At 42.5% G+C, this 16,912-nt stretch overlaps 1 protein-coding gene across 1 annotated transcript in view; it reads left to right on the top strand.

The window, feature by feature from the left end:
• The window catches only part of LAMTOR2 (late endosomal/lysosomal adaptor, MAPK and MTOR activator 2), an 89,327-nt gene extending 77,009 nt beyond the window's left edge, over positions 1-12,318 (top strand). The window contains exon 4 of the mRNA XM_085639569.1: positions 11,678-12,318. Within this exon, the coding sequence (XP_085495695.1) occupies positions 11,678-11,734 (57 nt within the window). The 3' untranslated portion in view covers positions 11,735-12,318. The remainder of the gene's footprint in view (positions 1-11,677) is intronic.
• Positions 12,319-16,912: the final 4,594 nt, after the last annotated feature.

The raw sequence follows: 16,912 nt of genomic DNA, 5'->3' as shown, positions 1-16,912 counted from the left end.
CGGCAATGATGACTAACTACAAAGAGTTGGGACACTAATACAAGATTTTACGAAGCTTCGAATAGATGGGCAGCCTGGTTCCCCGCGCACAGGCACAGAGGCAATCCAGCTGTGACTGAATCAAGAGCGCGGGAGTAGTGGGCAGTTGGTTCCTTGTTTATCACAAAGGTACTGGAAAAGAACCCACAAAGCAAACCCCTCTTTGTCATGCCCGTTGAATGGGAAAGGTTTAGAGTACTGTGTTTAAACCTTGTGTGTGCAGAATACAATGCTCGTTTCAAAGACACAAACGATTTACATCTCCCTTGACCAAGGCAAAGATATGGTGGTATCTTTTTGTCACAAATCTTGCAATTGTTTAATATTAGCATAACCCAAAGCCACTGTTGGCAGTAGCCTGCCGCACCCAGAAGAGAACATACTGGGAGACCGTAATGTGTCTGTCGCTAACTATCGGTAGACAATTTTCTCTTCCTTGCTAAGATGTTGAAACCTAAAGATCTGACAATGGATAAGCCAAATTGTAATCCATTGTTAGAAGCCTTGTGCCCATTTTATACTAACCCAGTGGGCAGTTGGAGAGAGTCCACCTTGTATTGTTCCAGTGAGCTTGAAGCAACCAATAAATCATTAACATATTGAACTATATCCTCCCAGGAAGACAAAAGGGTTCAGATCTGTCTTGTGCTGTAAATACACAACCTTTATCAATCGCTTGTTCGGACCATCAAGTGGAAGAAACTTGGTTTAACACATCAAACATTGATTGATTTATCATCTTTCATTTCCCAGAAGTCATTATTTTCAAATGAGTGATAAAACCGCATTCTCATATTTGGCACTTGCGCTCGTATAGACTGGTACAGTATATACTGAACATATTAATTTCCACAAGACCTCATTCCTAGAAGGTTTGTAGGTGTAGTGAGGCTTAGAAGTAATGTATGTTGATCAGTGAAGGGACCTAGAAAAACAAAGTAATTGTATCATGAGGAACATGTGTTAGAAATGCCAACAGCATCAAATATACTCGCCAGATGAAAATAGTGAAGAAAATTAAGGCATGACGATAGCTTTCCATTAATGACATGCATGACCCTGTTAATCTTTGGGCATAAAGTATTGACGGAACAGTCTGTTCCACTCCAGCTGCCCGAAAAAGGTAGGGTATCGGTTTAGTGACATCTGAGTGAATTAAGGTTGTTAAGGCCATTTGTGTGAAATTTGAGGTAGATTATGGTAAGTGTCAAGTGATGCAACTGTGCACAATTAAAGCATGAAAACTTACTGGGAGAGCAGATATCTCCCCAATCCCCTTGTTCCATCCGGACTTTTCTCCTCTTTGGTCACTCTCTCTCCTTTCTACCTTGGCCTCTCCCTCTGACCGTTTGTTCGGTGGATTGTATTTGTAAATACATTAGTTTGGATTCTTTAGGTTCTTTCTCCCTCTCCTATACAGCAACCATGATTTGCAACTCAAACTAGTTCAGAAAGACCTTTAGTCTGCCACTCGAAGCAGACGATGCGCAGATGCTCCTGTACCTCAGGCAATGATACCAGAACCACCGCAGCACCGCCAGCCTCTGGAGCTTTTTCTGTAACATTGGCAAATCCAAATTAACAATTACATTAATCTTTCAAATGGTGAAGATAATCAGCTGAAGTTTCACCTTTATTGTATGCAGTTATTCTGTTATGGCAATATGTTTGATGTACTTTAATAACAGTCTACATCTCTGGTAGAATCTAGAGCACCTACAGTAACAGGTGATTGCATGTCCAAATAGCTTTCTCTAATGAGGGATCCTTCACTTTAAGCGGCATAATAATGTGAAATAGTTGATTGACATCACCCCAATTATGTTTATGGTTTTCAAATACCGTTTACCTTTCTTCGCAGGACGTTTGAGGATTATCTAGTGTACTGGGTAACTCGTTTGAGGTGAACTATGCCATCAGTGAACATGGTTGGCCACTAAGCCTCCTACAGGGGAACTAGGCTATTCTCTCAGGGGAAAAAGAGGATCAGGTTGGACCTAGGCACTATCCTTGGGATTGTCACGGTCTTCTTCACTACGTGAGATAGGATTTTGCTCAAGCCCCTGTTGTCTTCCTTAAACTATCCTGGTTGATATTTGGGAGCCTGACCCTTCCGGTGCAATGCCTCAGTACAGTGGAGGGCTAAACGAGTCTGCATTTTATGGTGCAAGTGAGGTATCCTCATGTCAGCTTCTCGACTAGTCTTTGTTCCACTATTACTGTTGCTTATTGTAGTCGCCACACTCACATGTGCCAGATTTGCTTGTGCCCCACTTATCATACCATTGTCGCCCCCCCCTGTTCCATCTGCGAGTGCGTCCTGTGGTGCACCCCAAGCATTTACTGCTGCATGGGGAAATTCATAGCATCTGGCATATCTTCCTTGTGTTCTGATTCTTTAAGTTCTCACTAGTGATTTGGAAAACAAGGTGGAACAGCACAGTTGGAGCACAGCTATTATTTTATATTCACTGTTTCTCTTGCAGTCCCCATACCAAAATCCGATTCCTGAAAATGTTTTCTAGCTTCATGACAATTTAAAGTTTATTCGGGTCGCCATCTGTATTTGTGATCTTTCAATCTGTTCTCAATGTTATTTAAACTTGCACTTTTGAAGCCCACTCCTATTGTCTGTACTGCTCTGTGAGTCCGTGCCAGGAATCCTAAGGCCCAAGTCCCCACCGGGGAAACCATCATCTTATCTTCAAAGCTTGGAGTGGTCATGCGAGTCTGGCCCAGCGCCGCTCCCTGTCTGTGGTCAAGAGCAGGCACTTTGCCTCTCTAATTCAACAAGTCTGGCAATGAAACTCTGGGCTCAGGCAATTGAAGTCTTAATGTTTTTTTAACAAAAGAAATCTAGCCATAGTAAATAAATCTGAAAAATATCTCATTTTGCACTACTGTCGTCAGAGCATCCTTGTCATTTCTCAATGACCAACAAGGACTTCCGCCCACAACAGTTGTGGACGATTAGTGTTGCCAAGCAAAAGTAAGACACCAAAATATATTTAGTATTTTACAAACACTCTTAGATCATAAGAAAGGTAGTAGACATCCTTCAGTTTATGACAAACATAACTGTTTTAAGCTAAGCAAGCCTTTCAGCAATTTCTCATTTCAAGGGGCAATGTGGGAAAGAGCAGTGCTAAACAAGATAGACTAGAACATCTGATGTGTGTGTCGGGATTCAAAAGACTTCCTGCCTGGGTACCCAAAGTGCACAAACTTGCTATCCCAAAAAAACGACAGTATAACCTTAGTTGTCGTCTTCAGTTTGGCTGGATATACAGTTTGCGATCCAACTTCTTTCGTTACCCTCCATCACCTTCTATAAAGTCCTTGCCCTTGGCCGCCATTCTGGTGTCACATTCGAGAATGTGCGACACTCCTTCCTGCAAAATTAATCTGTCCTTCCTTCTTTTGTGCTCATAAGCCTTGCATCAGTTTCAATTATATTTATTAATTTATAAAGTGTAACTATCACCCAGAGACGTCATGGCATTAGGATAAAAAGTAAAACGGGAGGACGGAGAACATTCTCCCAAGTGAGGGGTCTATTTTAGCAAGCGGCTTCGAAGTAGGTGAACAACCTTGACATTTGTTATTGGTCACTGGGTTGGGCATCCTGACTTAGCACTTGGGAATCTGTAATTGTAATATCTCAGGGAGGGATAGTTTAATAAACAGTCAGCCGAGTGTGTCGGGGTTGTTCACCTTGAATGGTACTACTTCCGCTGCATTATCAGGAAAGAAATTTAGATCAATTTGAGTCAAATTCCCATTTTATTCTAGAATGGCTACTTTTCAGAACATTGATGTTGCATAGATTTCCCTAAGTGCATAATCACCATGAGGAAATTGAGTTAATTGTCTCCTACAATGTAGGTTCATTCCATTTTGTCCAAAGTGCACTTGAAATGATCATTGTTTTGTCATCCTTGTATAATGTTTGGTGCAGGTTGTTCTTTGAAGTGTGCAAGGTTGTGACATTTCCAGAAGTAAACACAGTATAGTATGTTTTTTATCCACTACCATGTGAATCTTGGGGTATTATGGTAAGAGACTACCTATCGAGCCTGTGGTTTAGCACTCAACGATACATTTTTTTAGCATACAGATTCATGAAATGTGTTCTATTAATGACTAATCCACAACTGGAGGTGCATGACATGAGCTACTAAAGTGAAGCGTGAGTAATGCTGTAGATAAAGATAAATTCAATCCACAGGACCAGTGCATCTCTTGCATAGCGTGGGTTAAATCTGTTTCTAGCTGCACTTCTAAATATCTGGTAGTCTCCACTTATGCACTGAATCACACTTTTTTCCTCTGCTGCTGAAGATGAGACCTCTTTTGCACATCCGCTATCTTGGCCAATGTCTTTATCTCTATTCTTTCAGACTGCAGTGTTCTCAGTTTGTTCCTTCTTCAACGTATGTCTTCTTGACTGAGCTTCAAGTGATGTTGCATTCTCAACCCTAATTCTGGGATGCTCTCCGTGTCCGTCCTTTGTGTGTCTATGGACCATTTACCACTGGCCTCACTGAGCACTGCGGTTATGTTGCCTTGAATAACCATCTTCTTTGGGGGCAGAAGGGGGGGGGGGGGGACTGGGTCTCAAAATGTTTCATACCACAGACATTGAAGGAGATCATAGCTCAGAGGAGGGCATGTCTGCTGCCAAGTAAGAGAAGCATTCTTTTTATCAATCCATGAACCCTTTCAGCCACCAGCCTCTAAGTACGATGATTCTCCCATCCAGAATATTGCGGAATATCTTATTTAGCTGAAAGATGCTCAGTGCCAGGTCTGCTCACTCAGGGGTGACCTTGAGTTGGATACACCTAACTCAAGAGCTCGCTTTAAAGAGGCTTTGTGGTCTAAAAATGTTGAAGCTTGTTATGACATGCTTTCTAATTTTGGGACCTTAACGGTATTTAGTTTTGCAGCACAATATCCTTGGTGCAACAGCAATCAGCTGGTGCATGGCTAAATCTTGTAACTTATAAGTGTTTAGCCATGCAACAGTTGATGTTGTTGCACCAAGAATATTGTGCTGGATAACTAAACACTTAATGTCCCAAAGGCGAGATATATTGGCTATGCCAATGCTTGTTTAGCGATGTTGTGCAGCATGGATAAAGAGGAACCCCCCATTAAAAAAAAAAAAAGGATGCTATTATGCAGTCGCAGCAGCCGTGTCATTTTGTAGGTAAAAGCACAACACATGAACGCACCTAAGCGTGCGTGTGAAGTTTTCTTTTTTTTTTTTATTTACTGATCCAAGTTATGCTGGTAAATAAAGAAAAATAAAGCAGTGCCAAAGCTTGTTTTTTTTTTTTTTTTAAGGCGGGTGGAGGGAAATAACGAAAGCAGGGCTCAGCAGCAACACGGAGAGTGCTGGTGCGGGAAAGCTTAGAGGATGCGTGTGTGTGTGCGCGGGAGAGCGTCCATGTGTGCCTGTTTGTGTGTGAGAAAGAGAGAGAGAGTGTGCATGTGTGCGTGTGTGAGAGAGAGAGCTTGTGTGCGTGAAAGAGAGAGCGAGTTGTAGGGAGAGCGGGTATTTCCATGCAATGAGAGGAAAGGCGCCCCACGGCACCAGTTCTCATGCAATCTTTTCGTGTTTTTAAGTATTTCAAATGCTGTTTTTTTCAGACTTCTGTAATAAACACACGAGGGACAAGCGGGGAGCGTGGAGTAGAGCAGGAAAAAGGTGTGAGGGAACGCCCACACACCACCCTAGCCTTTCACAACCGCACCCACTGCTGACTCCGCAGCTGCAGGAGAATCATTAACAGGCACCAGCCCTGAGCAGCTGGAATGAATGATGCACCACCACTGCTGGAGACTTGACAGGGAGCAGAGGCCTGCCTGCTGTCAAGCCATGGCCCTATTAAAAGCAGTGAGCACCAATGAATGCCTTACCGTGCATAGCAGAAGTCAAAAGTGCTTCGGCACTGCACACTGCCACCACCACGCCACCAGTGCTGGAGGCCTGAAAGGGAGCAAAGGGGTCCTTGTATCATACCACAGTCAAGCTAAAAGCACCAGTGAAGGTCTTACTGTAACTACCCCCACCACGCCACCAGTGTTGGAGGTCTGGCAGGGAGCAAGGGGTCCTTGTATCATCATAAAGGCACCAATGAATGACTTACCGTGCGTAGCAGGAATCAATGGTGCTTCGGCACTACACACCAAAGAAAGAGAGAGAATGTGTGAGTGAGTGTGTGCGTGCATGTGTGCGTGAGATGAAGAGCTTGTGCGTGGGTGTGTGTATGAGAGGGAGGGGAGAGAGAGAGAGTGCATGTGTTTGTGCGTGTGTGTGAGCGAATGTGCATGTGTGCGTGCCTGTGTGTGTGTGAGAGAGAGCGTGCATGTGTGTGAGGGGGAGAGAGAAAGAGCAGAGAGCCTCCATGTGTGAGTGTGTGTGTGTGCGTGCGAGAGAGCGTGCAGGTGTGTGTGTGTGTGTGTGTGTGAGCGTGCATGTGCCTGTGTGTGTGTGAGAGAGAGGGAGAGAGAGCGCGTGCATGTGTGCGTGCAAGCGTGTGGGGCAGAGAGCTTGTGTGCGTGAAAGAGAAAGTGAGTTGATGCTGCATGGCAGAGCATGTTGGGGATCCCACAGCAACCATCAAACCCCTGTAGGCATGTGGAAAACATGAATATGGCTCCAACTCGAGGTTTGTAGGCATGTGTAGGGCACCCTGCCATCCCAGAACAGTTGACTGGGTGTTCACTCTGCTAATTACAAACACAATTAATACAATGCACACATTGAAGCACGGAGGTTTCGAATCGGATGAAGGTCTACGTTGGTTTTGATTAGATGAATCGGGTGGCTCTGTATCATAGGTTATTAGACTTGGAGTCCTGTACTGGCTTGATGTATTGACCTTTTATGAAGCTGTCTTGTTACGCATGATTTAATTACGAGATGTAAATATGCACACTCGTTAATTACAATCTTAACTTTAGTAATATTAAACTGTTTAGCACATTGGGGGTTGTCATGGCTTGACAAAGGGATTGGTTTCCGAGAAGAATCCGATCTGCACATAGTTATTGTAAAATGTTTATTATTGCATAATATCACTGAATTAAACAACCAGTACCTGCAAGCCTTTAAATACAGGAGATGCCGTTGCTATTTAAGGCCACGGGGTGGCAGTGCTAGTCTCTCGTGGTGCTCGCGCGGCCGTCGCGCGACGTGAAAGTGATCGCGATCAAGCGCGCGGCGAGTGATGCCCTCAATGAGCATGAGGAATGCCATATGGTGCCTCTGCTCAAGCGCGCCCGCGCACATGCACTGCAAGCTGTAGCCGGCGGTAGCATTTTTTGAAGCCCTTACTTAGTCTCGCCAGACCAGCGCAAGCGCTGGGTCAGGCGAGACCTAAAGATGAGAACCACCCCATTCTACGTTGACTATTATTGACATGCCACTAAAGCTATTGTGGCTCTTTAACGTCACACGCCAGAGCACCTCACATACAGTTAGAACTATCAGACACAAGTAAAGAATGACCGTCAGGGAGCTATCTGTGCATGATAGTATTAACGCTCATGGCTCCCAGGTGATGGGTCTTGGACGGTGTTGTCCTCAAGAATAGATGCAGCAAATACGTCCCTAAAGACAAGATTCAAAATAGTATTCCAAATTGCAGCCAGGAATAAAGATGGACTCAAAAAGTGAGATTTAGATGACCATGAAGGTTTATCTATATATCAAAGTGAAATACAAAAGATAGAACTAAGGGGGTTGGTCAGTGCAATAAAGAGGTCATAAGGCATGAAATCATGTGCCACAAAGTCATTTAGCAATTTAAAACGCATGCAGTAATGAGCAGATTCTGGAAATAAAGTTCAAAGTGTGCAGCAAATCAAAAATAATCCGGCCACTTGCCTAGAGGCTCAGAAAAGAGTCTGGCTCACCCCCAAATTTGAAAGTCTTTTATAATTAATGTCAGCATAGAAAGCAATGAGGAGTGTGAGGCCAGCATGGTGCGAGGAAAAAGTATCATTCTATTGACCAATCACATTTCAGCATTATCAAACGTCATATAACCATGCTATCCTAACATAACCCAACTACATGATTATTGATTTGCCCGCTTCTGACCCACGTTCATCCAAAGGTGTCAGAGCAAACTATTAACGTGAACAATAAGAAAAACTTCATTGAATTCAATACAATGTGCAAGCTGAAAGAGCCTTGGGAAGTATCTAAAGGCTTCCTCTAGAGAGCTCTTCAAGAACATGTCATGCACAATAAAATTTGCACATTTTGCTGCATGCTCTGTCAATGAGAAATATAAATACACAATGAATATTATAATGTCAGAACCTAAGTTTACAAAAATGGAATTGAGGCCTAGTTAGTCTTAGGCTATAAAACAGTTGTGCACATCACAACTTTTTTGTTTCAGTTGAAAACTCCTCTTATTTAGCATGTATATATTTCTAATTAAAGAAAACTCCAACAACAGTTGTGGCAGGCACACCGGCTTAAGCAAGAAGAACTTAACTTCCCTTAGTTTTCACCTACAGTAGCACTTCTTGCTCTTGGCAGCATTGCCATACTGGTTGTTAATATGCTTCTTCAGGGGGTCCATACTTGCCACTCAATCCGACTATCAGTTCTTTGAGACTCTGGATTTAATGTATTCATCCTTATTCCAAACTGTACTGATGCAGAAAAGACTATGCACTGCCTGGATGTTCAAATTCCACATTATGGTTTCATTGTATTATGTGAGTTTATTTAGTCTCACGCCGGATGGTATCCTGATACTGAGCAGGTGTGAATCTAACCAAGCCAAGGGGCCTTGTGGGACTACGCTGAAGCCGGGTGTTTAGCTTCTTGTAGAATTCAAAAAGTGAAGGGTGGCTCTTACGTGTAGCAGTAGGTAATTCCACACTTTAGGAAAGATATAGGAGAAGGCTAAACCGGTGTAACTTGTTTTCCGTATTCGGAGCACAAACGCTGTGCACTCTTCTTGTAGGTTATTTCAAAGTTATGGGGGTTTTCCTCTAGAAAGTTCCTTTACAGTTGTTCTAGTACTCGTAGTCTGGTCTCCTGTATAATGGAATGCTGTAGGTTGCCAGTTTACGTTCATCAGGCAGTTTCCTTGTGCTTGCAACAAAAGTGGATGCAGCATCAACTACTTTTCGCTTTCGGGGACCCTTTGAGTTCTCTTATGCTGCTCTCATTGGATTTGCAAGCACTAGTCTGTGACAGTGAAATCCAGTGCTGAAGGTCAATTTGGGCATTTTTTTCTCTATTAAAAACGTGGCTGCCTTTACTTGTGATCCGTGCTTATTGTCTCACGCCCTCTTTTCAGGGTATGCTGTCACCATAGTAACTTTTGTATTGGCAGTTGAACTTGTTCTAGCTAGCAAGCCCTCAATGCCAACTTTCAAACAATTTTGTGCAGGTGTAGGCATAGAGATGAAGACTGGGGTATGTTGAACTAATGGGTACATAAGCAGATCATGCTGGGTTGGCATTAACCCATGCGCCTCCTGGACATTTTTCTTTTCACGGCTCCTTGGTCTGCGGTCAAGACATACCATGTCTCTGGGTGAATGAATGAATGAAAAACAATTTATAACGCGCAGACTAAGCCCAAAGGCATCAAGGCGCCTAACAAATAAGATCAAAAGACACAGAGCCCAATTCACGGATATGCCTTAACAAAGATCCAAGTCTTTAATTCCTTCCTGAAAAGGAGAACAGAAGGTTGAGCTTTAATTTCCATGGGGAGAGCATTCCACAACTTAGGAGCTAAATGGGAAAAAGACCTTCCTCCCCACCTAGCTCTCCTAAAACGAGGCACAGATAGCAGGCTCTTTTCTGAAGAGCGGAGATTTCTACAGGGGACATAGGGTACTAAAAGGTCCTTGACCCCTCCCGCTCCCCGGCCAGATATAGCCCCGTGCGTCAGGCTGAGGATCTTAAAAATAATCCTGGCAGAAATAGGGAGCCAGTGCAGGCTCTTCCTAACAGCAGTAGCCGAGGAAAGCCTCGGGGCATCAGTCACAAATTTGGCAGCCGCGTTCTGGACAGTTTGTAGCCTTTGCACCAAACCGTTGTCTATACCCGAGTAAAGGGCATTACAATAGTCAAGCCGTGAGACCACCAGGGCAACCACAATTTGTTTGCGCGCCGGAGGAGCAAGGTAGTGTTTTATTTTTCTTGGAATCTTAATAATGCCCCAACAGGTAGCAACCGTCCTGTTTACCTGTTGATTCATGGAGAGAGAGGGGTCAATCAAGACACCCAGATTACGGGCTGAGTCAGTGGAGGTGGGACACATTCCCAGAGTGGGAGGCCACCACTCAGCAGACCATAAGTCACTCCTACCACCAAAGACAAGAACCTCCGTTTTTTCACCATTCAACTTCAATGAATTAAAAATCATCCATTGAGAAACTGCCTCCATGCAGTTCCTGAAGTTAAGAGCAGAGGAATTGCCAGGGTGTGAGAGGGACACCATGATCTGGGTGTCATCAGCGTAGGAAACCACCTCCATCCCATAAGATCTTATTAGCTTGGCAAGTGGGGCCACATAGATATTAAAAAGGGTCGGACTAAGGGCCGAACCCTGTGGGACCCCACATTGAATAGGCAGGGATGGAGATAGAAATTCGCCCAGTTTAACCCTCTGTTCCCTCTGATCCAAGAAGGAGGCCAAGAGACTCCGGGCCGAGCCTTCCACCCCTATCTCCCTAAGACGAGATGTTAAAGTCACTGGGGATAGGGTGTCAAAGGCTGCTGTCAGGTCTAGTAGGACCAAAAGAGTGGTATGGCCCTGATCAACCTCCTTGCGGATGTTATTTAGCACGACTGTAAGGGCCGACTCCGTGCTATGAAACCTCTGAAAACCATGCTGGGCCTGATCAAGAAGACCAGAGGAATCCAAAAAAGCCGTCCGATGTTCATTTAAGTGGGTCTCCAACATCTTTGCTGGTGCCGGGAGCAATGAGATGGGTCGGAAGTTCTTTAGAATTTCGGGATCCAGGGTTGGCTGATGGAGGCGGCAAGGTGGACGGGAATATTTTGGAGAAGAGCTGCTGCAGTGAGTAACGTGCGCATCATATTTTCTTTTAGGCAGCAAGGATGTAGTAATGTGGTCCGAATATTTAATGATGCCGTTGCACATAGGGCAGGATTGTAATAATTGTAGTCCGTGATATGAGAGTTAACAATGTACTTTGTCCACTTGGCAACAGGCCCGCTTCATAATAGCCTAAGTGCTCTACATTGGACATAAATCCATACAGTTGTGTATCAACACCCATTCAAGCAACTTAAAACCATAAAAAGGAGTAATAGCTGTTGTTGTTTTGCTGAATTAATATGCATCACACCAACTGCCAGTTCCCTGAGCTCCATTGGTTTATACAGGTGAAAGTGTGCCTACACCTTCTAAAACACACCTAGGACTTCCATACTTTGGGTAGGGATAATCACTCAATGCCAAAGTAGGCTTTCAAGGCATAGGTGAGTATGAATATCATAATGTGTGATGTTTCAACAGCAAGCCTTGTAGAACAAGTTATCTGATGTTGGTGTTTATCCATGACTGCACTGCTCGTATGTTATTAGAACTCTTGCTGTCAAACTGTCTTCTTGTTTCGACAGGCTCAAGCTCTGGTCCAGTATTTGGAAGAACCACTAAATCAGGTGGCAGCGTCCTAAGAGGAGCGTGAAACTACGCAAAGGTAGTTTGTCTGTTGGAACCATCCAAGATGTGGAATGTCTGGAGCCCTTCTAATACAGGCCATTCTTCAAATTACAAACTGCATTAATGGTTTGCAACTTTACTCTTACCAGGCTCTTTTGGACTCTAGGCGATGCAGCTTTATGCTTGGATCACTTGCTGGACAATATGTTGATGTGTACAATGATTGAGGAAATTTAAACGGAAAACAGAGTTTTGTAGATACTTCTATCATTCTATCATTTTGCTGTGCTATCTATATATTTTTTTAAATACTTATCGGTTATGATGCCGAACAGCAGCAGGAAGTGGTTATTCAGTGATCTTGTGTGGGTGGACAATGAATTCTTCTTGGTCCATCTACTAATAAACTCAGCGTAATCACTGGTATAGTTTTTCCTTCTGCTTTAAAAGGTACTGCCTCAAGTCCATTCTGATGATTTAGAATTCCATAGATGGTTGAGAACCGCTAAAACCCAAAAGTCAGAGAATTTCAAGCAAGCATTTTTCATGTTTCTTAGAATGTACATTTGTATTTGAATAAAATGTGTTACGCCCTGTTTCTGTTTTGTGGTTCCTTTTATAATGCACGAAAAGATCTAATTTAAGAGCTCGTCAGCATGCTAGTACCTCTTTGTAAGGGAATTTTTAATATTTATGGTTTTTTTTGTGTTTATGACTCCGAGTAGTGTGAGATTCTTAGACGCTATTTGTACAAAGACTCGCCTCGAAAAACACTATAGATCACTGTAAATGTAGTACTCGTGATTTTTATATTTATTTAAAAAAAGCAACTCGGAGGGATTTTTATTGGAAAAAGTATATTGGGACAAGTGAGCTTAAACCTAAGCTACAGCTAATCATAACCCAAGTTAAAGAAGTTTATGGCTCTACTGTTTAAACCAAACATTAGTGATACCAATATGTCTGTCTTATGAATGCACTGTCAAACCTGACCTAAAAGTCCATGTGTACCAATGACTTCTCTCCTCCCAACTGTGCTGTTGACAGAAAAAAAATACTATAACTTATTTAGTTATCTAAGACTCTTTAACAGCATAACAGTAGCATGTGTATGCCCCCGACGCTCAGGCAGCTGGATAAATAAAACAAATTAGCACAGCTGTGTGGCGAGCAAGCACTTTTTTGTAGAAGTACACAACTTCTGCTCAAATGAAACATGTACTCCTGGCGCCCAACGTGTGGGCGTAGCTAAAGCCCCTCTCCTGGAGATGCATAATTGGCGACCACTGCACTGCCATAAAATGAAGGCTTCAGTGCCCTCCTAATCTGCAGACGAGAGGAAAACCTACAGAGCAGCAAACTGTGTTGCAAAAAAAGATATCCTTCACCATTTCCTTTCACTTTTGGTCACATAATTCAATGTAAATACCTGTTAATAAACTGTATACATGCCGCAGTTAGAAATGCAAACATTAAGCACATTTTTTTGTGATTCTGAACTGTGATCGAAAAAGAGATTTTAATAGGCTCAAAACAAATAGTCACTTCACTAGAGTGATGCAAAAATGATAAATATTCACAGAACCCAGATTACCAACACATTATCAATTGTGTGCCATTTAGTTATATCAGTACAACTGTATGTCTGTGTAGTGTTAGTGGCCGTTTCAATAGAGAATGTGTTGTATGTAAATGACATGGGCTACCACATGTTAGTGACATTCAAACATCCGCTTTCATCATGTCCATTAAAGTTATATGGGTCACGAAAGTTTGCTGTTCTAATAAGTGGGTCAAGGGTCACGAATATTTAGGAACCACTTCTTTAGAGGCAATTGGACAGGCATTCTGCAGAACAGGTGCCTCAACGATAAAGTCCGTCTTTTTAATAAAGATTGGCTTGCATGACTAAAAAAAACTTTTTCCGACGTTAGTGCTTAGTCAAACTGTTGCTGAATTAACTTCTTCCTGAAGCATCATGGATCGTCCCATTGGTGCACTTGAAAATGGTCCAAGGACCAGACGCCACCGGATATGGTTCTCGTACGGTATACAATTCACAAATATAGCTTGCCTTCGACACGGCCATACACGACTGAGGCAGTGACCTGTGATTTCCCCCACATGGACCTATAGGTAGTCCTCATGACTAGAGGCCATCTCTTGATTCCTCACGTCCCGACACGGACACGCTCACATCGTTTCCTTGGCAAGATAACAGCACTTCTAAGTTGCCTTGAAGAAGAAGAATGAAACACGTTGGCTGTTCACCTCTGAAAATCAAGCACGTTTGTATTAAAGGCACATTAAGGCTACAAACTGCAACATCTACTTATTGTTTTTCCAATTTTTACACACTTTCTTTGCAATTTACTGTGAATATATATTGCCTCTCATATCCCTTTAAGGCATAATAGGCAGCCATAAATCTGACACAGTAGGCTCCCTGCTCATTGGTTTGGGTGCCTCAACATTTAGGATGGGAGCTCTAGCTGTTAACGCCAGGTGAAATTTGAATTATGCTCATAAAATCTTATGAAGTTTGTATTAAACAAAGCTTGTTGATTGTTTTGCACCGCCGCTGATGGTTGTTTTGCCCCCGCTGATGGTTGTTTTGCCCCCTGCTGATGGTCATTTCGCCCCCCCTTAATAGTTGTCCTTCTTGCGCAGCACCCTGTTTTTGGCCTTTTGAGCTTGAGCTGCTATGATTATTTCAGAATACCTCCACCTGCCAATCTCTGGCATAGTTCTACTGTGACATGTGTTAGAGCGCGGGTCACCAGCTCTGGTCACACATACCCCTAATCCTCACCTGGGCCCAAACCACATTTACACAAAAAGCTAGTGAACCCTTGCTGACATCAGTTTTGTGTAATAATACCTGTAATTTTTTTTTATTCACTTTACCAAGTCTCACCAATTTAATGATTTATTTAATTTCCTCGATGAATCAGGAAGCTAAGCTAGTTTAAGGTAGAATTACATTTACCTCTTTACTCTGAATAACCACAGATTCGGGAAGTTTTGAAAACCTTTATCCGATTAATTTGTGAGTCAAATTCAATTACAGTACCCACTTTCAACTCAAGAGTCAAAACTATACTAAGTACTTCAAAAAATTATAATGATCAATGATGATTGTACCTGGAAAAGAAAAGGGGGGAAAAGGAGAGAAATAGGCATAAAAAGACAGATTTTCTATTTATATTTACCTATTGGTCTGAGATGAACCCAACTCCGTGGATAGGGGCCAGATAGAATCTCCAAGACAGGCTACAGGTAGAAGATCAGGCAGATTCAGATCGGGAAGGGTAACCTCCTCTAGTTGTGCAACGTCAGCATTGCACCCTCTCTGGCACTACTCTCGAGTATCCCAGTTCCGCGACCCCTCTAGAAGAATAGATTTCGATCAGTATCTCGAACTCTCGGACAGAGTTTCGGGCAGTAGCAAAGTCTGAGACAGCGTCTCGGACAGAATCTGGAGCAGCATACCCGTTGGGTCAGTGACGAGTCGGAATGGCAGGTCTGACAAGTCGGACGAAGTCTCTAGCTATCTTACCTCAATTATACTATTCTTGATTCATGTACCACCCCCAAATGTTGCATTTCATGTTTTGCCCCTGTTCTAATTGGTTGGGAGGAGGAGGTGAGTTCATCACACCATTTACATTTTTACATTTCTCTATTGAACCATTGTCTATGTGCCCGCCCCTTAATTTTCTTTCCCGTAGCTTTATTCCCACACGAGTTTCCCATTGCTCAGTAAATTAAACAATTTATTTTAACATGGTTTCTTTCGCTTGGGTCATCAGTGCAATGTTCCCAGACTTCTTCGTTCGGGGTGTCCTTGGCTGAGTGACACATGAGCCATCTTTTTCCCGACCAGTCTTTGTGAGCATGCGCGTAGTAGGAATTCCAGCCGCCCTCCAAAGCCCAAATAAAAACTATTTATAAAGTCAGAAAAAGGCACATTAGAACACAAAACAAATGATTTCACTGTATTCCACTTATCTCTACTCTAACCCCATTTACTTATTTTAAACCTTTTGCATCAGTGTTTAGTACAACTTACGAGGTTTAGTTTCTCAGCAGCTGATGCATTAGCGTGTAAGTTCAAAACAGCCATCTTTAGTACTATTGTGTAGCTGCAAACGTTTCCCACCCAAAAGCGACAGTCATACTACGTAGATGTAGTAAGCGCATGCACAATAGAAATCCCGCGTTTTTGCCGGCCATTTTAGGACATTCATGTTACGGGTTAGTGATGCACATTGACAAGCTTCCCCTAGATAAAATGTTCGTGGTATATTGCAACTTTAGTACTTACAAACAAGTAGGTTACCTTGTTACATGTTAGTTTGAGAGGATTGAATCCAAGCAAGTCTCTTTTACGAATCCTTGCTCCCTCAATCCCCTCTCTGATGGCATTTATTGCCATTAAAAATGTTCTTTAAAAAAATTGATGCCAACTTTAGCACATCTCAATTTCTTCTTCAACATTTTCATTTGCTTTTCTTTTCTTCTTGCATTGCAACCCTCTCATTCTTTTAGAAAAGTCTCCTTTTAATTCTTCTAGCTGTATTTCTTCAAATTTTCTTTTCTTACCCCTTTCATGAATTTCATATTTCTTTCTTCCTTTACAACACTTGTGCCAACACATTATTGTTAAGACTAATAGGGTTATTCCCATTATGGTTAGTATTATGTGATTTAAAATACCTATTCCTAAGTTAGAAAACCAACCACCTATGTTTGTAAAACTATTTGCAAGTTTATTCCATACATTTTCAGCTTCCAGTGGTTTCAACTCTTCCTCCAATTTCGTAATATTCTTAATATATTTTCCAATTTTGACACTTATCTGGTATATACATGCAACAATGTTGCGTTTTCAATAATTTACAGACTCCACCCTCTTTTGCCAATAATATATCAAGGGCAAGTCGATTGTGCATAACCATAGATCTGACCGCAACTAATTCAGTGTTGATGAGCAGAAATCCTCCAGCAGTGTCAGTAGATAACCGATCAACTACTGTAGATAATTGAGACATTTTCCGTGAATTCAGAAGAACTCCCACGGGAGGTATCAATGCACCACAAATGTCACCTACTATCTCTGAAAAACTAGCTCTTTCTATACGTGTTAGTCTATCTGCATCTTCATTGTTTCCAGTGAGTCTTTTTACATG

The sequence above is a fragment of the Triturus cristatus genome, chromosome 12 (genome assembly GCF_964204655.1).
Source record: "Triturus cristatus chromosome 12, aTriCri1.1, whole genome shotgun sequence".
NCBI classification, from domain to species: Eukaryota; Metazoa; Chordata; class Amphibia; order Caudata; family Salamandridae; genus Triturus; species Triturus cristatus.
Note: the sequence above shows the minus strand (reverse complement) of the source record. Positions and strands in the feature narration are given on the sequence as shown.